Genomic DNA, 27,775 nt, shown 5'->3' with positions numbered 1-27,775 from the left:
CGCTGCCATCTCGAGCCATTCATCTCAGCAAGTGGCCATTTCAATGTTGGCCCGGTTAGCACAAGCTAGCAGCTAAAATCCAACACCAAGCTGGTAAAACAGTCCTAACCAACTAATACTGAAATTGTGAAACTGTGTTCTTAAACCCTTTCATAACCATTAGGTAGCTATAGCCATGTGATGCCAACAGTTAGCCCTGTCACACAGTATGTATGATGCAGTTCAGAGAGCAGAGATGCCATCAAAACATTCAAATGTCTGGCTATACTACACACCAGTCCCTTCATATTATGGGTATTGGATTAAGTACTCTTTAGATACTGGTATCTCTTTAAAAATACTAGTATTGGTACTGGTATCGTAATTTTTAAATGATAGCCACCCCAATAAGCAGTAAGTTTTGCTTGTTCACTTGTTCAAAACCGGCCTTAACCCTTAAGTCCCAGGTCTTTCATATCATATCATATCTACCTCCACAGCCTATGTTTTCTTCATTTACTCTTTGTATTATAAGATAAAATCAGTACTGGTGTTTATTTATTTAATTACACAGTATAAAACTTTGAGGAACACTTGTAGCTGCAGAGGTGAGCCAGAGGAAGAAAATGTTTTCGTACCAGGAACTATAAATGGACTGTAACCTGTCTCTGTGGCTTTGCAGAACGGATCGATTCATAACAGACGTGACACAAATTGTACAAGAACAACGACAGACTTTAGATTGCACATATTGATTTACAAATCCAAATTCACTGGCTAACTTGCAGTTGTTTTACGGAGGGTTTATTCACCGCTTTACTCTTTATGCATTTCTGTAGTGCTCCCCGTGTTTGGTGTTTTGCTCTTGACAAGACAAATTTGTCAGACTGCAGAGTGAAGACTCACACTCCTGGCCACAGTTTGAGGTCGCTGCCGAACATGGTTGTGAAAGCAGTCGGGTGACTACAGATTTGATTTTCTCCCTTTTGCCTCAGATGCGGCTGTAGCACTAATTGTTTTGTGTGTGTGTCGGGTCTGTACATGTGTGCTAGGAGAGGGATAGCAGAAAAAAAGCTCTCTGTCCTTGGTTAAGGCAGAGATCTGACAGCGAGTCATCCGTCATTGTCAAGTCTTGTGTATTTTCACTGTCGCTTTGACTGAATAGAAGGCCTGCCTCTGATAGCGGCTTGGACAAAGGGACGGACATGGCTGAAGGAAGACATGTAGAGGAGAAAGAGAGAGATGAGAATACTTTTGTTGAAACATTTTAATAGTGTGTGGGCAGCCAAGAGATGGACATAGTTTTCAGCTTTATGTCATGTTATGATGTCATGAGTCGGCAAGGATGAGGTGTATCTGCTAAAACATTGGCAACAGATGAGTCAGCTGTACAGTTGCATAATATGACAACAACCAGGAAAAGTTATCAACATAGCATGCAATACATCTTGCAACCCATCATGTCTTCATACCTTAATCACAAGGTAAGTGGTTTGGCAGTGCCAATTAAATTATTAGCAGATGGCTATAATCTGGCCTGTTTACCTGTATGGTGATGCACATGAACTTGCACCGTCCCCTCTCAAATGAATAAAATTAAATTAAATATTGATCTGCCATCTATTCATTTGTTGATCTGCCACCTCTGTGGTTTAGGTCTAGTTACGCTAAGGCAACAAAAACCACTTGATTAAAGGTAGTGAAAAGTCATGGCTAAACAAAATATTGTCTCTTAGTATGAGACAAAAATCCATTGCCAGGAGAGAAGACTTATACTTCACCACCAAAATGACCAATGTTGTCATTTTTGTGGTGAGGATAGTCTTATCTATGCTCAAGGGCAATACCATTTTGATTGTACAGTTATATAGTGTTTTAATTGTTGAATTCTTTGAGCACCGGTGAAGAGTTGATATGACTGTTGAGAGGTGCAAACTGACTGACTGAGCATTGATATGGACTGGTAGGGACATGTATTATCTTCTAACTTTCTTTCCATCTGACACTCAAGAGGAAACTAGTTTTATCATTGTTTTGGCTTTTTTAAGTTGTCTCTAACCAAACTCATGAAAGAATTTGCACACATGTGAGAGCACTTTTTTCTAGTGATAATCAACTTGCCTTCACTGCAAATCGTATTCTTTCATTTAACCCCATTGTTACATCTGAGTCAGAATGATCTGCATTCACATTAATATTCTGAAATGATCTTATTACACTGGCAGATTTTTACGGTACAGATTCTAATTACTAATTCTTTTTAAGGTGGTTTTGTGGTGTGAAGTTTGGAATTGAATACCTATTCAATTTCCCTAATGCTGTGGGCTAATAGATTTCACTCTGTTTTTTTAAGTATGCAGGGTTTATTTTCACTTTGTGGGCCCCTGGTGTCACTTTACCAATATTTTAAAAAAATGCCTACTCCCCAGTTAGTCTAAATGATCCATGGTCCATTTCCCAAAGCCAAAACACAACCATCCTGCTGAAACTAAAGACTGTGACAGCTCTGAGAGATGGGATATAGTAGCCATCGTCTGCTGAGCTGTGATTGGCTGAGAGGTTTATTGACACAGGCCACTTCCACATGTGAGACGAGGACACTTCAGTGATAGAAGACAATGCAGGACTTTTGGCAGTGTTGAGAGCAACATGCAGACTTTGTCAGCCTTTTTTGAAGTATATAATAGATTCCTGTCAGAAAGTGTCCTGTAGATGATCCGTTTGAAGTTCACATTACAAGTCAATTAAAATTAATTTTGGAAAGTGGGAAATATTTGCTATTCCTGAAACAGGATTCGATGTTATTCTGTTGTGGATTATTGTTGCTCAGTAGCTGGGGAGTGACCCTTAATCTAGCAGCAATGACCTCAAATCAGAGATCATAACAAGAAAAGAGTTTGACCGAAATAGAAAATTAATAAATTGGATTCATTTCCGACTATTGATACAGCCTTGTCAAACATGGTTATTTACCTAAAAGCCTTGTCAAACATGGTAATTTACCTAAAAGCCTTGTCAAACATGGCTATTTACCTAAAAGGCAGATAACTTGAAAATGTGTTAAAATTTGGAAGTCACTTTGTTATTCTGTTAATTTGTTACCGGACTGACCAACAGCCTGACTTTTCTTTACATTTGATGGTGTTTGTGTCACTTTTGCAGATACAAAAAGCCCACATTTCTGCAACCAACCTCAGAGTTATTTTCTCATCACATAGTGAACTGTATAGAGATGATAGAGGCAGTGAAATCGAATGATAGCTGATTTCCTCTCTGCACACTGAATCAATAACCCTGCTGTTGCCAGTTCCAGGTGCATGTGGTGTCAACACCAATCTGACCTTTCCGTGTTCCAGCTGCAACACGACTGCTCTGTATTTGTTATTGTAAGCCTGTCACTGCTTAACTTGGTAGGATTGTGTTTATCTGCAGATGAGTAGGGGGTGTCACTCTGTCCAAACACACTGACACAGATACTCGAAGCTGACTGACTGGTTGCCAGATTTGAAATAATCCATTTAGCTTTCTTTTTACATTTCTGTCAGACACTGAATGTGAGCTGTGTTGTTTTACGCCAAAAAGGAAATGCAAAAAGATGAGCATACTCACTTTTTTTGAAGTAGGCCTGGACAATATTTATTGATATTACATCACAACCATGATAAGAAACTAGATATCATCTTATCATCTTATATTTTGGATAAAAAGTACCCCAAGAATGATTCCTAAAACCTGGAAATGAGATAGCATTTCAGCACCTCCAGTTTCCTCATCTCAAAGTCAGTGGGCTTTTAGGTTAGAAGCCTGAAATAAGGTCCTTGGATAACACAAGCTTAAGAGACTTTCACATTTTGTACTGTGACATAAAATACATCAGTAATTCAGCTTTTTGTGTCAAAAAAAAGAGGTGGTTGCTAACAGGTGACAAAATGATACTACAGAATTTCATCGCAGCACACCACGCCAAACACGACATTACAGCCTCATACCAGTGGCGACGTTAAGTCATGCAGCTGTGTTGTCATTTGTTCGTAGCCTAACATTAGTTTTTTTACTTCTGGCGATTATGTTTAGGCTTTAAAACTCCTAAACGTGGAGTTCCTTTGTGAAGATTACCTTGCTGAGCAAAACATGCAAGTTTCAGAAATGTTGTTTGCCACAGTGTTTTTTTGTTTTTTTTTTGTTTTTTTGCTATAATCCAAATTCTAATGGGAAAAATTCATAGGGTTTGTTTTACAAGGGAACCAGGGCAATGCTAACTTTTGTGTAGACCTACAGAAAAGCTTACCCCGGGGGCACTCTAAAGTAATATTGCAAGTGTCTTCTACTGGTTTTAAAGGCTGCATTACAGTACGTTAATTTTCAGAACTTACCAGACTGCTATACCTGTTCTATTATTTCCTTCTTCCACTTGTTTTTTGACTTTCTCTGTATCACCCAATCCTATTATAAAGCACTTTATTTCAAATGGCCTGAGTACACTCTCTGTGGCCACATATGCCTGACAGAACTATGTTTCACCAAAACCTTATCAGCAGGTTATTTAAAAGTCTTTCAAAAAGAAAACAAGTTTTTCATGTTTGCAACTAAATGCCATTTTTCAGATCTCCAATGCAGTGTAAATTATCTGGGGTTTTTTTTAACTCCCACTGAAGTGTGACTGTAGTGAATGGCGCCGGGCAAAGCCTTTAAATAAAGTGGGTGTGCAGCGTGAAAAGCCTATCAGCCCGGCTCTCAGTGAGACGTTAAGGGAACAGGACAGGCTGATGAGAATGAATGGGAGGCCGCCAGCCCACTCGCTTGTTCACTCTGCATGTATTCAATTTTCCATTTCTATTTTTTCCTCTCCATCTTTATTCTTTTTTTTCAGTCAGTCTCACTGTAAACAAGAAACTTGGCACTTTTTTTAGCTTGCTTCTAGACTATTTGGGATCATTCTTACAACCCTAGCAGGCTATTTGAATAAATTTCAATATATTTCACCCTAATTGATTGTAAGAACAATTTGCTTTGTGTGAAGAAAGCCAAGAACATTATGCTTAGAATGATAATTGTAATCACAAAAAAACAGCAAATACAGTAAATATGATGAGATTGAGACATTTTGCCCCTCTCCAAAGACACAAAAAGATGTCTTAAATTGGATGCCTCTGTCCGCACAATAACATGTAGTGCACTGCGTACGCTACATTGTCACTTGTGTTGTGACATTGTAGTGTTGTCTCATATCAAATATGGATGTTGCACAAAACAGAAACTGAAATAATGATTGCAAGATCTTGCAGCTTTTCTATATCTGCTGCTACTCGGAGCATTATCGCCAGTATTTGAGGAATGATTGTCAATCGTTAATTAATAAAATTAAATGCTTTCACGACAGGTTTCTATAACTATGAATGTCCTACTGATACTGGCTGAATCTATCAATGGCTGATCTACACAGTGAATTATATCTGCCGCATTTTGCTAGATCTGTAGACCGTGTAGCTTACACCACAAAACCACAGGCTGAATAAATAATGGCAGCAGCTGTCGTGAAGTTACCCATTGGTTTGTCGGATACTGTTTTGAAGCCTCCAGTTCGACATTTCGGCTACCGACATCTTGGATCTGATTTGCAGACTGTAGCAAAGCCTCGTTAACCGCCTGTCACTCAAGCAGCCTTCCCTTGAATATTCATAAAACTTAGGGCCTCAATAAAATTCAAATGGGTTAGGAAGAATTATGAGTTATTAAGAAATCCTCTGTTGACACGAATGTTGAAATCAGCAATAGTGACCAAAACTTTACATATTTGTTTGTTTTGTTTTGTTTTTTTATTTGTACCAGGCTGCAAACATGTTTATCTCTGTGGTAAAATTGCGTATTTTAAAATGGATGTCTGTGAAGATTTACTCTGTCTAAAGTCAGCACTAAAGTCATTATCATTTGCAGGCCCAAATTTTTATGGAATTAACCAAAGAAACAAACCAATGGCTTTTATCCTACAACAGTACAGTGATAGCGAAAAAAAGACATTCATATTTGTATAATGTTTTGGTGTTTACCGCAGTAGTCGCACAAAATTTCACAAGTTTTAAATGTTTTTATGGTCCCACCCCTTTTGCCACATGGTAGAAACGTGACCATTGACGGTGAGAAGTGTCCAACATTCAACTCAACTTTTTTGACTGCTTTGATTGCAGTATGTGGGTGCTCATAGTCCACTTATGAACTCAAAATAGCAGGAGTAAGTACAGAATGATCTGATTTGAGACACAGCAATAGTTAATATTCAGTGAACTGTGGCTTTTTGAAAAGGTTACTCAAACAGGAATAAGTCTTCTGTCTTTGACATTTATTTTTCTATCTCCTCTTTCCCTCTTCACCCGTACTTTAACTCCAGATTTTTGCTGTTCTTCTCCTCCATCACTCTTTCCTCCTCCTCTCTCTCTCGCTCTCTCTCTCTCTTTTATCTTTACTCACTCTTCCTCCTGGCACCTCATGTTAATCTGTCAGACCTTGTGTATTTTGTAGCCTTCTGCTACAGTAGCGCTAAAGTGACACCACCCAGGAGATTAGGACTCTCCCATTTACCTTCATACCTCCTCACCTTATCTTCTTACGTTTATTTGCCGCTGTCCTCAGCCTGTGAAAGGTGCCATATGGGAACAAAAATTATGCCCGCACCACCGTACAAATAGTATTACTTTAATTAAACTGTCATGTTTCTCCTATTTTGCTGTTGGTTATTTTCATTCAGAGCCACATCTTGTAATGAAATTTGTAGTCAGTCAGGAGGAATGTCACACACCCACACACAAATACACACAACTGATCAGTTTCCTGCTTGGTGAAACAAACGGTACTCAGGTTTAAATATGGTGTGCTGTTGTTAGCGTTGCCTATTGGTTCTCTTAGGCTACCGTAGGCATATTCAGGTGGGCCAGGTGTTTCTTTTTTACTTATTAAGCAATAGTGGCAACATTAATAGGTGTCATTACTGATACAAATCTGGTTTATTCAATGGTTTTATATGCTTACTGGCTTCTGTGTTGGTGCTATCACACTTACTGTGTGTACTGATGACATTTTCAGTGGACAGTCACCTTGAGGGTCATGGTGAGATTGGCTGGAGCAAATCCCAGATTTCACCACAAAAATAAAAACATACTCATATGACTCAGTGGTACAGTCTCTGAGGTCATACTTGGACAGCTGTAGTTGTTGGTCATTTTGAATTGGCAGAAGATGCCTTATTTTGAAATGTGTGTCATATTGCTGAGTCAGCTTTTGCACTGAAAAATGTATCTCATCCTCTCAATCCATCCTCTTAAACCATCCTGTGAAGTCATAATGTAACACAACTCATGATAATGTTGCTTCTCTTGCATTGCATCATACTTTGTCCCTGGGGATATTTTCAACACATCCAAGGTCAATGTGTGCGTATTAATTGTGGTCAGATTTTGTTGTTTATTACTGCACTAAAGATGTGATCAAGTAGCTCTGAAGGTTGAGCAGAACAAGAATAAAAATAGGATGTAGGTAAATCTAGATTGTAGGTTTTGGGAATGAAAAATACTAAAATAGATAAGAAGCTGTTAATAATTAAGAAGAATTCAGATTGGGATAAACTTTTACTGGGGTTTCCCACACATACATTTATTTGTGGCAGCCCACCACAACAAAAACATATTTCACCACAAAGATTTTCTATTTTTGGCGTTGGATTGTTCATTAGCAGCACTGTTGAAATATATTCATGATTCAGTTATACATTGCTCCACACTTCCAGAGTGCAGTGTGTACTCTGGGCACAAAAGAACTTCAGGCGTATTGAAAGTTAATCATTCATTACGCTGGGTCTTAAAGTTTACTCGCAGGAGTTGCTCCTCTCATCCATTGATGTGATCGGATCAGCTCTGAACAGATTGATAGATCAATTGTTCACCCCATGAGTCACAAACTGCTCCGAAGGAGGAAAAAAAGGACTCATGTAGAGTTTCACCTGCCTTGGGTTCACAGACCAGCAAAAAGCTCTGAATTTAGAGAGAGGACACAGAATGATACAAAAGGACACACACGCATTTAAAAGTAAAAAAAAAAAAAAGAAGAAAGTTTGCTGTCATGGTTTTTCCCCACCCCCCAGGGTCCACTTCAGCTACACGTACACAGTAATTCTGTGGGAAACACTGTCAATAATAATATATAATATTTCCAATACTTTCTACAGCATTGTTGCTGAACTATTGCATATATTTTTGTTCCATCCCTGAGGGGAGTTGTCTGAGAAAAATTAGATTTACTTCCCTTCTCAGCTGTTAGAAGTTAATAAGAATGACCTGGTAGCTGGTTAGCTCAGACTGGTGTAGAATAGAAATGGATGGACCATCGGATACTACAGTATACACTTCTAAGACAGATTTAGTAGATTTGGTGAAAATTGTTTCTATTTCCGAAAGTACATACCTCTGTATCCTCCCATCAGGTTCATCCACAAAAGATGTGGGACCATCACTCGGCCTAAAGAAGTCCAGCTCCCTCGAGAGCCTTCAGACAGCAGTTGCCGAGGTAACCCTCAATGGGGACCTCCCGTTCCACCGGCCGCGCCCCCGTATCATCAGGGGCCGAGGCTGCAACGAGAGCTTCAGAGCAGCCATCGACAAATCCTATGACCGACCAGCTGCGACAGAAGATGACGATGAGGGCATGGAAACATGTAAGATTCATCATTTGCTTATCAGCCAACTGTTCACAAAACTGTCCTCTGTCTGAAAAATCACAGGTTTGATCCGGCCCGACTTTTACATCCATCTGCAGTTGGGACTCCTGTCAGTGTCCTTCATCAAGGAAATTCAACCTCAGTAACTCTATACTGCTGGAGCATGCCACAATCAGTAACACTGCATCATGGGTTGATGAGATGAAACTAACACAACAATGATGGTCAATAGTAAGGATTGATATTGAAACTGATATCGTGCAGCCACTAAAACTTGGATGACGCTTCCAAACTGATGCATGGGAGTGACAGCATTCTGACTAATGCTCAATATCTGGCAGCTGATTTTATCACTGCTTGTGGCAATGGCATATCGCTGACTCAGGATGTAACCAGCTACTGCATTAGATGTCAGATGTATCACACTGTCAATATGAGGCATCTTAAAGGGGAAGAGTTAGGAGAATGGATAGTTTTGTGTCTCGTCTCTTTTCCTCTTCCTTTTTATGTTGACATGACTTAAAATGTTTCAAACACAGGTGGTCTTAATCGGATTAAATTAGAACAGGTAAATAGACTGTACTGTTAAATTTAATCTGTCATACCGGAAAAGAAAGGTATTTTAACAGCTTTTCAAAAAACATAATGTTTCCTATCTGAAGTGAATATTATAGTAACATGCCATAGTGCCATCAAATAGTAATTTATATATTGCATTTCTTCATTTTATAAGAGTCAGAGTCTAATGGTCTCTAATTATCACTATCTCATTGTAGAACAGCTCTTCAGTCACTTGTAATATGTAATTAAATTGCATTAGGCTCCTCTTGGCACTTAGGAGACATAATTACACATTTATGAGTCTTACAGATTTTCATTTATTCAGTTTATGGATTTTCATGTGATAGAGTTCTACTTAAAATTACTGTACCTGCTCATTGGTTAAAAAGAACATGTTCTCCACTTTCCTCCATGTTTCTTTCTGTGTCCCTCTTATGTCTTCTCCTCTCTCTAGTGGAGGAGGACACAGAGGAGAGTTCCCGATCAGGGAGAGACTCTGTGTCCACAGTGGCTGACCAGACCCCACTGTCCGGCACAGAGAAACCCCTGGTCAACGGCACAAATCGTACCAAAGAGGAGAAGAAGAAAGATAAAGACAAAGACAAAGGGGGGAAGGAGAAGAAGAAGCAGGAGGGAGGGAAGGAGAAAGAAAAGGGGAAACCCAAGAAGGGCATGCTGAAAGGACTCGGTGACATGTTCAGGTAAGACTGTAAAAAAAAAAAAGAGTACACATTTTTCCCTCACAAACAAGTACTAAAATCAGTTTAATTACATTCTTTAAGCAGGGTTTCCCACACATTCATGTATTTGTGGAGGCCTGCAACAATTAAAACATCTGAAGCTGGATTGTCCATAGCACCACATTCTCGGAGCACGGAATACACTCTGGGCACAGATGGAGCAGAAAATTGCCAGGCGCATTGAAAGTGAAGCTTAACCATTCTGCTGGGTCTAATCAATTATCCATGCCACGAATTACAAACTGCTGCTGAGGAAAAAAATAACTTTGCCAGCGCTGTGTTTACAGACGTACGAACACCTCAGCATTTTGAGAGGGGCTATCAAATGATACAAAAGCACACACATGCATGCAGTTGTTGTTCACCCCCTCCCCGTCATCAGCTACTGCCACACACACACACACACACAAAAACACAGACACAAAAAAAACACACACACACTCATTCTGTTGGATACACTGTTAAAGGTTTTTCTTTATGTTGTATGTCAACATTTTATTCAAGCATTTTCAAATTAAACCGATAGGTAACAACAGTCTTGTCCAGTAGACCTATTGGCAAGTTTTCTTGAGTAAGTAGAATATTTAGTGTCATGCTCAAAGACATTTAGGTTGTAGATTTTACTTAATGGACCGTTTATATTTTTTTCATACCCTGCAAGACTTTTCTTGAGAGTTTTGGACACACACAATCTACTGTGTAAGAACATAGTGTAATAAGTACACAGTGTGTCCAGAGCTTATCTTTTTTGTTGTCAGTACATTGTGTAGTAGAGAGATTTTCATTTAACAATTTTACTGTATTATTATTATTATAATTATCTGTTCATTGCACAATGTTAGCACAAAACTTTCCCAGACTATACAATCGTATGTACGCTGAATCAGAGATCAGGCGAGGACTGGGATGCATTCAATATCACTCTGCCTGTCCAAAACACACAGATCAATATCGACTGCAAACAGCTGATACATCCTTATTGAGTGAGTTTTGTGTGCTGTCTTCCTGTGTGAAGAAAGAGTCCCTTAAATTACCAGGTTGATATGTCTGTTAACACATGGGCAACCTGTAATATTCTTTAAACAGATTTAACATCTAACCACACTTTTGGAAGGCTTTTACCTAAAAGATATCATTTCTTCAGCGAGTGAAACAGATGAACAGGATAGACCGAAGTTGTGGAACTACAGCACTATAGAGTGTGACGAAACACTAATTAGACTCCAAACATTTGACCTTTGTGGTTTATTTTCCTGAAATGAATTCCTTCTCTAACGTTTTACTCGTCAAACAATACCTCATAGCTAAACTGACAGAAACTCTCTCTCCTACATACATAAGCACACATCCTATTAGTGAATAGTCTATACATTCCTCCCCTTTCTCCATTTCCATTACCTTTGGAGTCCAGGTCATTTGGTCTGTCCTCCCTTTGTCTGATGAGTTGGGAAGCCTCTGGGGTCGGCCAGTGATATATCCGTATATCATAATAGCCAAAGTGGCGGTAACAGGGATGGAAAAACAGTGATTCTTGTCAGAGGAAGGAATGTAATGAGGTCCACAAGGGATGGAGAGAGACAGAGTGAAAAGATTGAAGAAAGGAAGATACAGTGTCATGCAACTGGTAGTGAAAGACAAACAAAAAAAACTGTTGTTGGAGACAAAAACTGAATGACAGAGACTAATACAAGCCTACTGAAAATGTTTATTTTTGGCCCTGTAAATGGCATTTTTATATAATAATCTAAACTCAAAGCAATTTTCCTCGATTTGGGTTTTCAGCTCCATCTCACAGTCTTCACCAGCAGATGGAATTTTCTTGATTTTTTTGGAGAAATCTCGGATGACAAGGTCACATATATTTTGTCACTGGATGGTAATGAAGCCATCTTCATGGCAAAAAAGCTCTCGAAAAAACTATTTAGAGGACGTTAAGATCATTTTTATCCAACTCTCGTCTTTGTTGTCAATTCACAAAGGAAAAGAAAACACCCACACAATAAATTCATGCTCCCCAAAAAGAGATTGATTGAGTACAGCTATTGCATTTTGATATTAAATTTTATTCAGGTAATACTTAATGTGTAACCAATAGGGTCTATGTGTAGATTTCACCTAATTGAACTCTGATGTAAATCCCAGGTACATCACTGCATACTTCAGCCCTGAAATACATATACTGTAAGACTTTGTTAGATTTTAAATGTCTTTCAAGATAGAGGTGTATTGTGCGAAGAAGGAAAAAGGGAAAAGAATTAATGAGAGATTGTCTACACAAAGAAATGAGGGAGGTTAGTAAAGCCTCTTCCCCATTGCATTAAAACCCCACAACATCTGGCTTTTGTTTTGATAAGAAAGGTAACTTGCTAATTTTCACCCCTTTACCTTTGCGGTGCACCTCCCATCTCTGCCCAAGCAGCGCTCAAAGTTGTTTCCAAATCAGTTTTCACAGAGTTTGAGACATAGACTGAATATGTAAGAGATATTAAGCGAGGTAACCGCCATAAAATTTTCACTGGGATCCATGCTGGTTTCTACTGTTTGCCATTCTGTTTTCTGGGCTGCCCATGATGTCGAACATGACACACTAGGAAAATATTCATTCATTCATTCATTTATGTCCGTAACCGCTTCTCCTTGCAAGGGTCGCGGGGACCAGGAAAATAAATAAATAAATCAGAAAAAAATACATGTCTACTGCAAAGCCATGTACACTGTCCTGGTCTACTGGCAGTGTCTTTTTTTTAACAGGATTTCCTGCATTAAAAAAACCTGCATGCACATTCTCATTTTGAGAAAAAATAGAGATAAGACAGAGTTTGTTTGTGAATGAGAGCGATGGGCTCTGCTCTCAAGAGCTCAAATTGAGCTGTTTGGCCCTCAGGGCCTCCTTAGGGTAGAAGCCAGCAAAGTCAAACAGGTGGGATCACTTCAAATGACACCAGCTGACTTTTCGAGGAGCAGAGAGACACATGGAAGACTGTCAGGGCCACACACAATGGAGTAATCAGAGGGATGCACATGGAAAAATACTGCAAACTCGCATATGCAGGCATCGTTCACACTCATACACGCACGGGAATAATTAGTAGGGAACACACACATACATCGAGATATATTCTGTACTCACACAGACATGGGAGGAGTCTATAAAATGCACAAGCTGCACACACATGCCAAAATATTTAAACAATCAGACTTCCACACACCGCATATGTTTCTCAGTTTCAGTTTCAAAATTTGGTTGCCAACAACAGCACTAATCCTCTGTCCTCTAAAATCCTGTTGTCCTCTTCTCCTCCCAGATGAGAATGATTGGTGTAGGTTGTTGTAACATCAGTGTTATGCTGATGTGATTGGCCCAATATTGGCCACATCAGATCTGCTCCATTAAAACTCCGTTTGACTGCCTGTTTGATCCACAATCCGTGTTTACAGGCAGAGACAGCTGTGCACTCCAAAATAATGATGTGAGATATACTCAACCCATCTGTAGGGTTGAGTCTGGATCACATACTCAACTTGAAAGAATAATCTGTGAAAAGGGTCATTTTGGTGTTGACACAGCGCTCTTATGATCTATCTTAGTTCATGAAAGCTTGAACATTTTCTCTTCTGAACATGAGCAGAGAAACTCCTGGAGGTCAGTCGCCTTATTGGAATATTTATTTAGATGTTATTTCTTTTTTTGTGTGTGTTACGGCATGTTGCCGCTAAAGAAAAAACCCTCAAAAACATCACATTTTGAAGCTCCAACAGATGATCCAAAGACAAACACATCCTTGTAACACCCACATTGTTTGATTGACAGGTGATATGTGGGAGCTACAGTTTAGCAAACACCACAGCAGTGAGCACTTAGCAGCAAATATGTTGCTGAAAAGAGAAAAAAAAAAGTTGTCAGAATTTGCATGTTTCACTTGTGTTGGTGTCAACATGTCATGATGAAACAGAATTTAAAATTGTGTGTGTGTGTCGGCCCAAACAGCAGAGCATGGATGAGTCGAGAACGACGTTAAAGAGCGTATAAAAATGCGTCCCTATCGTGCTAGTGACTGTGATGTGAGCAAGTTAGTTCCCCTGAGTGGCTTTACAGAACGTCAAGAGCTCCCGACGAGTGTCATGTGTTTGAGTGAGCGAGCGAGTGTGTGTGTGAGAGTGACTGAGTGGTGCAGGAGTGTCAGGGAGCTTGTACTTTGATGTGTGTTTGCATGTAGGAGGGGAGGATCAGGAGTGGGAGGAGGCCCGTAGAAGTCAGAAGAGGTGTGTGTGTGCGTGTGTGCGCGTGTGTGTGTGTGTGCGTGCGTGTGGTGTGTGTGTGTGTGTGTGTGTGATCAACAGAGCTGCCACTGCCTGACCCTCTCATGTCTCGAAGGCCTCACACTCAGTCCCAATCAAAGCCTCATTACCATCAACCACTGCCAACAGAGCAGCCTGCCTGTATCCACTCTGTATCCATCTCTCTCTCTCTCTCTCTCTCTCTCTTCTTCTCTCTCTTTTTCTCTCTCTCTCTCTCTTTCTCTTTCTCTCTCTCACTCTCTTTCTCTCTCTCTTTCTCTCTCTCTCTCTCACTCTCACTCTCTCACTTGGACTTAGAAGCAACACCCAGTCTGTTAGCTTGGCACCGACAAACATGGTCGTTGCCCAGAAATTCGAGGGCTGCGCTAATTTTGCAGTGGTTTTAGTGTGTGCTTGAGTGTGTGAGTGTGTTCTCGTCATGAACAAGTGAACAAGCCTGAACATAGAAAAGGCTCACGCTGTGACAAGCTTCATGATGTGTCGCAGTAGAAGCACTGCAAGGCCTGTTTTTGTCCAGTCCAGAAATTGACACTCGTTTCTTTTTTTTTTTTTTTGGTATTGACATGGATGGTGGGACATTGATGCATCACGCTCTGCTCTTGGGAACCGAATTGAGCATAATGAGATAAGATGTTAATAGTCACGGTTTACAAACTGCTGATAATGTTGCATTTACCGTAACTTATTGCTCGCAGTACCAGCTGTGCCCACAAATTAAGACTTGACTGGATCTTTATGCACATGAAATACTAGAGTGATTATTTTGCTATTTTTATATCCCACTTGTGGAGCAAAATATATAAAGTATGAAAATGAAGCATGTTTATGAGAAATATGAGCCATAATATGCACTAGAAATGAATAGAAGGTGGAAATAATTCGAAGCAAGAGTATAGAAATGGGTCTAGTAGTGTGGCAATGTTAAGTGTTAACATGCTATTTGAATTTCAACATGCTGAAATCTAGTTAAGAGTTTTAAACGGACCTGACTATGTAGCAGCCTCTGAGGCTGAAAAAATGAAATCAACATGGGAGTGCCAAAACTGCTGTTCATTGAATGGCCACTAGAGGCTTGCCTCCAAAACAGAGAAAATCCCCACAGACCCCCATGTTAACATGTTTACAGCCTGGTACAAAAAACAATTAGGTTTTATAGTTAATTTTAAAATTCATGACAACTATCCGAGGGTTTGAATCATTTTATAACTCTTCCATTTACATTTTATTGAGGCCTAAAGTTACAAATATTTAAAGGCGGGGCCACTTGAATGACAGACTGTCTGACGATAGTTTCCTTGGCTTCCAGTCAGATCTTCACTCCGCCACAGCTTCACCCTCTCGTCCAAATATGGTCACAAAAAAAAAACAGAAATCAAGATGGCAATGGCAGAAATGCCGCTTTTTGAGGCTTCAGAGTGGCAGTCCAGCAACCAATGGGTGATGCCACATCACTTATTTATACAGTCTATGGGCCTGACCATACATGAGCCCTCATAGTCTCTTTCTAAGCTGGACTCTAGCCTGAACCACGGCACAGTTTTTGAGCCCAAGCCCAAGTAAAAAGCTGATATATACTTTTGTTACAAGTTAAAACCTGACATGACAGGCTGACATGTTTCCTCGCACCACTTCACCTTATTCTTCCTTCTAAAACTTAGTATATAGGCTGTCATCAGCTCTAAGTCTCGTGTACAACAGACTACTTTGAGTGTGCACAGCGGTCCATGGCAATGCGGCACCACTACAGGGGAGGCGGTAGTGTCCACTACAAGGGGGGCTTCACTCTCCCTTCTCCTCTTTCTTTCCCTCCTCATTCAGTCCAGTACGACTCCTGCTATTTATGCTCAAAAGCTGCCAGTTTCATAAAAGAAATAAAATAAGAAAACCACTGGTAGTTTGGCGAGAACCTGACATGAATCAAGCCCCGAAATAATATTGAAAAGTGGCTCAGCCCAGCCTGGTCTGAACCTGGCAGGTTGGGTCGGGCCCAGTGGGGGCCCAATTGTTGAGAATCAGAGTTCTTGTTTAGTATATGAAGTTTAATAGGTCAACCTTCCAGTGTGCTAACGCAGAAATAATAGTATTAGCATGCTAACATGTTAACATTATATGTTAAATTAATTAATTAATTAATTTCTCTTTTAAGAGTTTTTGATAAAGATTAAGAGACACATGTGTCATCCTAAAACATGACAAGTCAGTTCTTTTCTCCTGCAGTGATTTTGTAACACTCAGTCTCATGTCGATCAAATTGTAGCTGAGGTTAGGACCATCATTTCTGGATTATCACTGTCTTTTTTGACATTTTCATAGCTGCCATCACACTATGATCATATTTCAGCGACATTAATTCCTGACTTTATCCCATATTCACTTTCTGATTTTCCGACTGCCCCTGACATTTCAGTGCTGCTGCATTTCCAATATGCCACCCAAAAATGCCCACAACACCACCAGACTTGTTTTCACTTTTTGTGCGTTTAAAAGGATTAGCAGTGACACATGGGTGGTCCACTGAATTGAATTAGCTGAATCCTTGACATTTTGAAGTTGTCTTTTCAAACCACAAAAACCCGTCAAAGCCTCTTTATCGATGGCATCGGGCTCATAAGATGAGGCGGGCCTCACTGTGCCTGGAATATCAGATTATTAAATGCCCTGGTGTCATGGTTAATACTCTGTCTCCTCTTCAAAGTTTTCCCATTCAGTCATAAATCTCAGTGTGTCTGTGTTTCTGTGTGTGTGTGTGTGTGTGTGTGTGTGTGTGTGTGTGACACGGAGAGTTAGGCTGTCTTTTGAAGGGACTGTTAATGAAAGTTAGTGGTGTGGAGAAAGAAAGTGTCAACCGTCTCGCTGTGATAGATCACTCCTGCTCTTAGCATTAACGGCGAGCCGTCACTCTAAGCATTTCAGGCGGCCGCAGTTAAATTAATCAGGTAATGGACCTTAGTCTCCAAGCCCCCTCCATCCTTACTGCGGTTTCTCCTCCTCATTCTCATCCCTTGGTTTTCCTTGGCTTGTCTTTCGGAAACTTGGCAGCCACTTATTGCCTCATTGCCACAACACATCGATATTACCTTTGGGTCGCCACAAAGGCATTTAGCGACTTACACAAAATGTGTGGAATACATAAACACATGACTAGAGTAGTTTGTCTTTTTAGTCACTCTTGGTGTGGGCTTGCTCATAGGTTTTGGTGGTAGGGATGCTCAATTATGGCAAAAATAATAACAATTTTGATTGATATTGAAATCAGGACTATTTCACAACTTATTCACAACGATTACTCATTGGCTTTGAGGAGGTCATGCAGTTATTTAACATTATTTCTGGTGTTTCTTTTTAACATTGGTTGTCTTTCTGTTTGGACTTTGTGGGGACGGGCTGAGCACAGCCGCTGGAAAGGGACTGCTTGATTTACAAAATTAAAGACAGAATAAGAGCAATAATAGACTTGTCACACAGCATAAAATTGTTGTATCGTAATTATCTTGTTTTGAAAATGAAGGAAAGCCAAAATTGAAAAATAAAATGCGATTAATCGCCCAGCCCTATTTGGTGGATTATTATTTTAGGTATGTAAAGTCTTTATTTAAGACTGTTAAGGGGTGACAGGAAATGCATGAAGAGAGTGAGGAGCTAAAATCCAACAAAGGTCCGTCTTCAACCCTCTGACCACCAGAACACCTATTGGTAAATGTGACGATAGCTCCTCCAGAAGTTATTATTTTGTTAGTTGTTGAATAAGCTTCACCCAGATTCGCCCTGTTTGAAAAATCCCAAACACATGTAATGACTGAAAACCAGATTCAGCAGTAGCTGTCTACTGTTGTGTCTGCCTTGCATGTTTCTGAGAGATACCAGATGCAGAACCTCTGGGTAGCATCTGTGTGGTGCGTGCACTGGATGTGTGCTCACTGTTCTTGGTTCACACTGTTGCCAAAGCAACACAGGATGTGTTCAGCTAGTGCTCCGCTTCCATAGTTTTTTGGGCTTAAGTCCACCAGGCCACTGGGGTGCTGCAAGTCAGAGAATTTGTAAGTTAGGAATATTATGTAACTTTAATGGCCTGAATGAAAAAAAGCATGTGCACACTCAAATCTATGCAAAAGTCTTTATGATAAAGAGTTTTCTGTTTTTCCAAGGCATAAACAGGCAGCATGAGAGTCACACAGAGCATCAGTTAATTAGCCTGAGTGCAGAACACATGTGTCAGCTGGTTGAAGTTATGGCTAAACATAAAGGGGATTGTAGTCCTGATTATTGTGGCCTACACATTGAAGACACAGTGTCAATGGAGAAAGTCAAGAATCACAAGGCACACTGAGTGTGCCAATATACACAGCAAGACAGAATATGAGACAAATTGACAAATAGAGACAAAAGCTGTGTCCGAAACTGTCCCCTATCATGGATATAGTGCACTATATAGTGTGCGCCATTTTGTAGTGTTGTCCGAATTCTCTTCTGTTAATTTCATTGACTATATAGTGCATTACAAATGTCCAAAATGCACAGGAAATTTGTGTGTACATATGTTGTACACTACAGTCAACTCCCATCTCTACCACAATGCAATGCGGTAGTGTTATTTCCGGGTGAAAAAAAAATTCCAATGTAGTGTCCGAAATCTCGTTTGGTTATTCCCTATATAGCGCACTATTTAATACACTCATGGGCTGAAAATGTGTGAAACAGCCACATTTTAGACTTTTTAGCTTCTTTGCAGCAACATCCATATTTGAACCATTAGCCACATTTACACTGACTGTTCAAGGTGGGAAATATCACGTTATGCTGCCTTGCTGTTCTGTAAATAACGTCCTATTGCAGAAAGGATGGACGGAGCGGTCTTGCCTCTGAGCCGAGACAGGAGGCAGTAAAAGAGCTGAAACGAGGTCTGTGTAAAATTTAAAGCCGGAAAGATGTGACCATGGGCGGCAGGAGTGTGACATTTTAAGATGCGTTTATGTGTGCGAGCCACTGCTGGAGATTTAAAAGCAGCTGCAAAGTGGATATTTCAAACAAGAATAACAGCAGCTGTAAATGTACGCAAACAAAAAAAATATAGATTTTGGAGCTCCTTACCCTCTGAGCAGTGTGAGAATTGCTGCCATATAACAGAGAGGGTAAATGATTGTGATTGACATGTTATGCCTTTGTTATTGTTTAGAAAGCACTGCTAATGTGTTTGTTATATGTGGCCATTGTTTGGTTCTCAGGAAAAATTCAGGGGTGGTATAAAGGGGCGACTGTGTAAAAGCGGCTGATGTCTACTGTCATTGAACATATGAGTCTGGACAGACATGGATGTAAACTGTAACTGCAAATCATTTCTTAATTCACTTTCTCATCATTATTTTCTTTTTTTATTTTCTCAACTTCCCATTTCTTTGTTTTTGTTTCAGTCAATGTTGCACCATTTTTTTACATTTTCATTTCATTATGCTTTCTTCATATGTTTGACTCATTCTCCCATTCGATGTATCCTCTCACCTTTATTCCCATTCAGAGTTGTTTTCTTGTTTTTTCTGTTTTGTTTCTCACACACCTACACGCTCCCACCATTTGCTTGTTTTGGTCTCATTGATATACTTTATTTCTCTTGTTTTAAATTCTCTTTTTTTCTGTATTGCTTTCCATGCACACATTCTCACACCTCACATCATTTGTTTTTTTCCTTCCTCTTACTCACATTTGGGCAATATACACTCTGTCTCTTTAATTCTTAAACACACACAGGCTCAGCTGTTGGGATTTTCACATCTTTGGTTTGCGTTTGATCCCGTGACTTTCTCTTTCCCTTATGTTTTTTTTAAAAGGTTTCTCTTTTTTTCACTTTAACTTACTCGCATACTCTTTCTTCAGTCACTTACACGCACACACACGCACCTCTTGAGCTTGTCTTTACCGCAGTTTAGTTTTGGGTCTTAATGTTTCATTCATTGAGTTTCTTTTGCGCACGTTCATTTTTTTCTCTCTTGTTCACTGGTTTCTGTCTCTTTCATTAACACACACGCACACTCACACACACACACACCTCTTTGGTTTCTCGCGGCACGGTCTCTTTAGAAGTTGTAGATATTCTCTGCGGACCAATTTCCCTGTGAATAATCACGGCGGTTCATTGTGGAAGCGAGCGCGGTGCCAAAGTCATTTCTTCAACAGGCTGCAGCTTTATACTGAGTCAATCAAGCTGAAATATCTCAGCAATGGCTCCTATTTCGTTAAGCGTCACTCCCTCCCTATGAATATAATTACTGCGAGGGGCCGAGTCGACGCCTTCTTCGTTTACCACTCCCCAACTTTAAACCAGCTGAAATGGGTTTGAACTTGTGAGAAATACTTTTCAAACGGTTCATTTGAGGGCTAGATCAACCGTTAAGTCACACCTGATTTTGCGATCACAGACGTACGACTGAAACATTTTCAGTCACATCAGTTGACTTTGAGTTGCTGTAAATGCTCTGTAGAGTGTACCTGCTGTCTCGCTGAAAGTCACAATAAATGAATGGCCTAGTTTTTTAAAATAACTTAAAAGATTTTCTTGAAATGGTTCTGTGACCTCCGACTTTCCATCTACTCGCTGATCCACTTCTTCACCCTGTGATGAAAAATGACCTGCTCATGCTGAAACAGGTGACACTGGAAGCTAAAACAAGGAAATGACCAAAAAAAATACAGTATTATAGTTTTTTTGTTTCTTGATTTTTTAACTTGAGCAAATTAAATTGATTTACTTGAAAAACATGTAAAGAAGGCAGTGAGCAATGAAAAAAGAAATTACCCAAAAATGTGCAAGAAACAAGTAAAAAGTACAAGAAAATTACCTGACAATAAGAATAAAAACAAATAAATAAATAAATATCAAACTATTAAATGACCTGGGAAAAGTGCTTGAAAATGTATAATGAATCAGAAACATCATTTTAAGTATATAATTATGATAATTATGATACAGTTTTTTGTTAGATTTTTTTCCCATAGACATTTTCCCCTTAGCTTGTTAAAAATCATTTCCTAAATCTACTAATTTTCTAACAAGTTGTGGAACATTTCTTACAAAGTTGCTCATTTCCTCTTTCCATGTTTTTTTTTTTTTTTTTTTTTAAGAAATCACACCAGTTTCCTGAGAGTTCAAAGGTTAAATACTTGTGAAAAATATCTCAAAGTTGCACAAGAAACATGATGTCACCCCAGGTTTCAAAGGGTCAAGTTAATATTAATTTAAACTAATTGTGCTTTTTTTTTTTTTTTTTTTTTAATTCCAGGTTCGGGAAGCACCGTAAGGACGAGCGGCTGGGGGAAAAGATGGATCGTAAAGGCTCCAGTAAGTGGAGGGCGGAGGAGACGCAGGTTTCAGATGAGGAGACGATGAAGATGAGGATGGAGCAGGAGAGGTAAGGTCTTCATGATGTAGTATTGGCTAGGATATGAGTTGTCTGCACATTGTTCTTAACATGGACATGACTGAGCCAGCAGCTTGCAGCTAATGGTGCTAATTTATAAACAGCCCAAAACAATGGCAACGGGGCTTACAAAGCTAACAGTGTCAACCGTAGGGGAACCAAAGGAAGGGCGCGATGCTTCCCTGATGACACAATTATGATATCAGGGCTAACCACCATATGAGTGCAGTGCAGAGCAGCAGATACACACATGCACATGCACGGACCAGCCCAACACAACAAACACTCGACTTAATTTTCTGCTCAGGGCACCAATACTCTGACATTACATAGCAAATAGTTGTTAGCTGCTATATTAGTGCTCTGAATGTCTGCTAAGTACTGCATTTGTAAAGGCCCTTTTGTCTCTGGACTCATATGTGCTTTGCTACTTTGGGATCAGAGAAGGGGATATCTTTGCAGCTCTGCTAAATTATGTAAATCAAAGTGAACCAAATGAATTAAATAATTTGTTTCCTACTGAGAATCACTCACAATGTTTTAACACAAAAATGTTTTAAATAGTCTTGATCATAATTACAAAGGGTTTTTAAAGCTTCTACATTGTCCTTTCTCCTTTGCCCCCTAAAAAAAGAAGTCAAACTGCTAAAGTTTGTGGACAACAAAAATAATTTTACACCATGTGAGGAAATGTATGTGGACAGCATTTCACCATATTTGTAAGTTAAACATGTCACTTCAAAGCCTCAGTCATTATCTGCTGTGACAGCTTAAACTCTTCTGAAAGGGCTTTCCACAAGATTTTGGAACCTTACTTGCAGGGATTTGTTCCCATTCAGCCACAGGGGCATTAGTGAGGTCCAAAACTGATGTTGGACGATAGTGCCAAGCTTTCAGTCGGCATTCTAGGTAATCCCAAAGGTGCTGGATTGGGTTTAGGTCAGGGCTCTGTGCAGGCCAGTCAAGTTCTTTCACACTGAGATCAAACAAAACATCTTATCATAGACCTCATTTTATGGTCCCTCTATGTATTATCATGGTTAAACAAAACAAGGCTCTCTGAAAACAGTTGTCACAATGTTAGACGGGCACAGTTGTCTAAAATATGATTGTATGTTGTAGAACAAGAATTCCTTCCATTGGAAATGAAGGTCTTGGCCTGAGACGTTGAAACATTTCCTCACCAAAACTCCAAAAAAAGAACAGCAGTGTACATATATTTCACTTTACTAATGGCTTTGTTTGACTGTATATTTTACTACTGCTTCTTAATAGCATGATGAACCCAATGGAAGACATGGTCTCGGAGGTCTTAACCACAGTGCAGGAAGTGCTTTCAGTCTAGTTTATCAATCAAACTGAACAAATTTCCTTAGACGTGTTGCAGACTAAACAAAATGGATGTTTCATACTTTGTAAATAAAGTCCTTTTTTTCCAACATCACTATTTATTGGTTTAAAAAATGAAGAATTTGTGTAATTAAAAACTGACTAGATGGTTAGAGCGCACATAATTTACTGTTAACGGTTGGGCGCCTAAAACCAAACAGCCCCAAGACAGCCAGTCTTTTTCTCACTGCATCACTCTCTCCCTCTCCACACCAAACTAAATGTCAGATGGGCACCATGCCAGTTTTTTGGGATGGCGGTTTATAAATGCCAAGGCCATTACAGCCCTGCCAGCTAATTAATTCCCATGCTCTTGGTGTAGGGGCAGGAGTCATTACTCCCCCCAGTTGCTCGTTATGAAAATTCGGTTTGTAATTCTTTCTTTACGCCTGCAGAGCAGATAGTCCAATAATATGATAATAGCCTAGTCTTTATTTTTAATTGGCATAAGGTTAACGCAAATGCCACGTCAGATGATTTGGTTATTACACTGCATGTAGTTAAAAGTTCAGAATGGTCCTTTTGTATGTTAATCCAATCCGTGGCTTCTCTGTTATTTCTTGTCCTCAAATGTCAAAGTCACATGCATTAATCACCATGATGGAGTTTGAAACGCTAAAACCTATTCAGTATTTCTTTGTGGTATTTAAAAAAAAATACAGTTTCATAGCTGGCATAGATAGTATAGATTCAGTGACTTCACAACACAATACAAACCCCTGTGTATTTGACTTTATTTTCTATGGATGCCACTGTAAATTTTTCTTTGTGCCTACAAGGTGTGAAGCTGTTCAGTCTTTACATTTTGCAGAAGTTTTTCAAACCATGTTTTCTTTCCCCTTTGGGCTAAACTTTTCCTATCTTTCCCGATAATGAATTTAGGATATATTTCTGTCACAAAAATCAATTCATATTTATTTAACCCTTCAGCACTACAGAATCTTGAATGCAGAGATGCCAGTTTCAGTTTGTTTTGCTTTTAGCTCAATACCCATTAACTGGTAACTAAGCAGTTCATTTTTAAGAAATAGAGCAAAATGACGTGAAAGACAAAAATCACTTTCCTTTTAGTCTGATGCTCCAAGTGCCACATTGATTTAAATGTTTTGTGTTCATGTTTTGTGTCTTGCCCTTTTATTTTATTTTGTATGTTGGCTTTGCTGACAAATAGCATATTGCTCACTACCCTCTAGTTAACGCCACCCAACCTGGGTGGTGCACACATGTAGGTATAGACAAATATACATATATACTTAAATACACACGTATACATAGATACATGCACATACACCCATGTAAATCCCATACATATACACACTATAATTGTTGATATTCCAAACTAAATGCTTTCTGTGGCCACTACACACTATAGTATGATTGATTGAAGTATTAAAATATTAAAAGTATTAAAAGCATTAAAAGTAGAAGTGCAAGTAAATGCAGTATTTCCACCTTTTTCTTGAGATTTGTCTTCCAGGCGGAGCCTCTGAGGGAGCTGAGAAATGGATGTGTCACTTGTGCGCACTTATTTGTTCTTCTGTTTGTTAGTGTGTTCTGATTATGTGGAGTGCCTATGGCAAGAAAGAGCTATGGGAAATCGGGCAAAATGGTGTACGAGAAACAAAAATTGGCCAAATGTCTGTCTGTGCATCCACAGAGCAGGAACTATTCTGGGATTGTCCGACAGTAGTTCAATGCATTGATTATTTTGTTTAGCATTGGGTGTTTGACTCACTCTAACAAAGCGTACCCCCCACACCAACCACCGCCACCTGAAAAGCACAAGCGGCGCTTCTCTTTTGTATTTAACCGCTAGCTGAGATACACTGGTATTGACGGGTGAGGTCCCACTGAGGATGTGGAAGACTGTGGCTGCTTTGGTGTTAAACAATGATCCAGTTAGCTGTGTTTCGCCGAGCTGCTTTCTCAAGGTTCAGTCGGGAGCTTCGGCACCTCTCTGCAGAGGGCCTATTGATTGGCCACTGCCAGAGGCTATGGTTAATCCAGCTGTGATCGACTAAATGGATGGATTTCCTCGCAGGTTTAAGTCTCAGATCCCAGTGGACTCCAACCCCAAGCCAGACAAACAAATCTAGACTGACAGTTCAGACAGCACACTGTTGTTTGTGGGGGAAATGCATGGTTGTTGAAAAAAGAGATTGACATGCACATATGGAAACAATAATTGGTTGTAGTGGACATGAATATGTTTTATAATGGTGAATCAGATCTGTGTCATTGATTTGAAACTTTCACAGCAATTTGTATAGAAACCCTACTACCTTAGGATGCACCACCGCCACATTTTTGATTTTCTCTACTTAATGCTTGAACAATTATAATGCTAATTGTTAATTATTTAATTGTTTATTGTTTATTTGACACTGGCAACTGGCACCGTAACAAGCTAGTCTTCCAGGGATCCAAGACAACATAATGCTACATTACAACAAAAACAAGTAATAAAACTGAATGGTAATCAATAAAATAAATAAGTGATGCAGCAGCAGCCTTCATTGTAAGAAGAGGCAAGAAGGGCTAAATTGCAGTGCACAAGTTAAAGCAACTGTCGCGATTTGCTGGTGTTGTACGTTGTATGACTTTATTGGATAAATAAATAACTGATTTATTGAAAATTGAGTGATTTGTCAATACTGATGTATTTCAGATTGACAGATCCCTGAAAATATGGATTTAATCAGTTACGGTCATCAGATCAGGACCATTGATGAAAAGGATTTTGTTCTAGTTAAGAGGTCTCTTTGCTTTGTGCAGTGCAGAATAGCTGATACTAGGAGGTGTTCTACCTGGCATGTGGAAAGCCTACTAGACAAAAAAATCCCACTAATGACCAGTAACATCTGGCTTTTGTAGTTAATGGAAAATGTTACAATAAACATCATCCTGGTACAAATGACTGCAGTAGTCGTGGGTACTTATCAACTCCAGCTTCAATTGGCTACAATCGGCAGTGATGGAAATACGACACCTGGCCCCTTAGCCATCAAAATGCAATGACTGGCTAATGGCTGCTGCATATTACTGTGCTTTTAGTTGGCATTGAGTTTGAAAGAGTGACTGAATAAGTAAGAGGTGTAATAAAGAGGTGACCGCAGTAAGCATTTTCACTGGCCTCCATGCTGCTATTTAATGTTTTATGACATGTTTTTCAGCCTGTCTGTGTCGTTAACCGTAGCACACCAGGGGAAAAGGAAAACAAAAACATAAAGGCAAACTCATCTACTGCTGCAGTCTAACACCTATTTTGCATGTTTTTTCATGTGAAAAACTGTAATAATTGCATTTATTTGACTGGCCAACTCAGAGGCCATTGATAGCAAAAAATATCTTTTTCATAACACTGCTTGTCACTCCACCAGTAAGTGTATGACTTAAGTCAGTGGTTACGGTTACACATCATTACATCACATGCACACCAATATTCCTCTTTTATTCCAAATATGACAATATTCTTAACTGATGCGGGTCATATAGACTGATTATTCCATTTAAATTTTCCAAATTTAACATTGTCCGATTAAGACGTGGGATATGCCAGTGTTACTCGGGTATTTAGAGAATTACTTGGGCGCAGCCAACTCTCCAGCAGCTTGCAAGGCTGTGGGATAGAGATGCAAAAGAAAATCTGGCATTGCTAGTTGGAAGGAGAGACACCTGCTTTTAAACATTATGACAGACTTGGTTATGAACAGGTTTTGTAGATATGCACAAATATCGCAGCACAGACGTTTTTAAAACTACAGCTGTTCTACTTTCCCGTATGTTGACGTGATAAACGACATGTTAGGGCACGTTAGTCGGAGTATGCAGAGCTGCATGTAAACAAGAGTGTAAGTGAAATATTCATTTTTATTAGTCATGTAAACAGCTTAGTTGGAGTATTGTCTTTTATTGGAATAAGGGCAAAAACAGAGATACTGCATGTAAACATACTCAGTGTTTTTAGAGACTTGTGGCCCAAAGGTTAAAAGTTTAATCTATACAGCAGACATTGTGCCATATATCACATAATTTATCTCTGAACTTCCCTTGACTTAGACACTTGCTCAGTTTGACTATGTTTCACTCAAGATTAACTGCATCATGGTGTATGTATAAGATATAATTCCTTTGGCCCTTCTGTGTAGCTGGTTTATCAAAATCTTGCATTTTTCTTGTTGCATAGCAAGTGCTTCAGTGTTACTTGTCACGATATCATAACACATTTCCAGATATCCAATGTTATCAATCCTGAAGGACTTTCAGCAGCCATCTTATCCCGCTATACCTTCTCTTTTCATGTACTTCCTGCCTTTCACTGTGGTCTATCAGTTGTGTCAGCACTACCGCTAAGAGGAAGGTTTATTACACAGTGGCTACAATAGCACATAATGGACCATTGTTCTGGCTTCATGTGGTAGAAAGGTCACTCGTCAAACACATTTCTTTCACCATAATGTCCCATCCTGCCATTTCTATACCCTTTTATCTGCTGTCTCCTTTTCTTTCTGCCATGCGCTCTTTTTGTTCAACCTCTGACTCTTTTCCTAGCGCTCTCTGTGCTTTTTTCATCATTTACCCCTCACGCAGAGAGTGTTTTCATCCCTCATCAAGGTTAGCTGTTAGAAAGAAAGCAGGGTTTTCCTAACGTAAATATTTTGGGACTGAAAGGGCAACGATTAGGCCAAGTGTGG

The 27,775-nt window shown here is 39.5% G+C and overlaps 1 protein-coding gene across 14 annotated transcripts in view; it reads left to right on the top strand.

The window, feature by feature from the left end:
• Positions 1-27,775, top strand: part of LOC121951641 (partitioning defective 3 homolog) — a 314,689-nt gene that overhangs the window by 213,805 nt on the left and 73,109 nt on the right. For all 14 annotated transcript variants that reach the window (XM_042498052.1, XM_042498051.1, XM_042498056.1 and 11 more), the window contains 3 exons: positions 8,450-8,680; positions 9,699-9,945; positions 21,555-21,683. In XM_042498052.1, coding sequence (XP_042353986.1) covers positions 8,450-8,680; positions 9,699-9,945; positions 21,555-21,683 — 607 coding nt within the window. The remainder of the gene's footprint in view (positions 1-8,449; positions 8,681-9,698; positions 9,946-21,554; positions 21,684-27,775) is intronic.

Source organism: Plectropomus leopardus, chromosome 12 (assembly GCF_008729295.1).
Source record: "Plectropomus leopardus isolate mb chromosome 12, YSFRI_Pleo_2.0, whole genome shotgun sequence".
Taxonomy (NCBI): domain Eukaryota; kingdom Metazoa; phylum Chordata; class Actinopteri; order Perciformes; family Serranidae; genus Plectropomus; species Plectropomus leopardus.
Note: the sequence above shows the minus strand (reverse complement) of the source record. Positions and strands in the feature narration are given on the sequence as shown.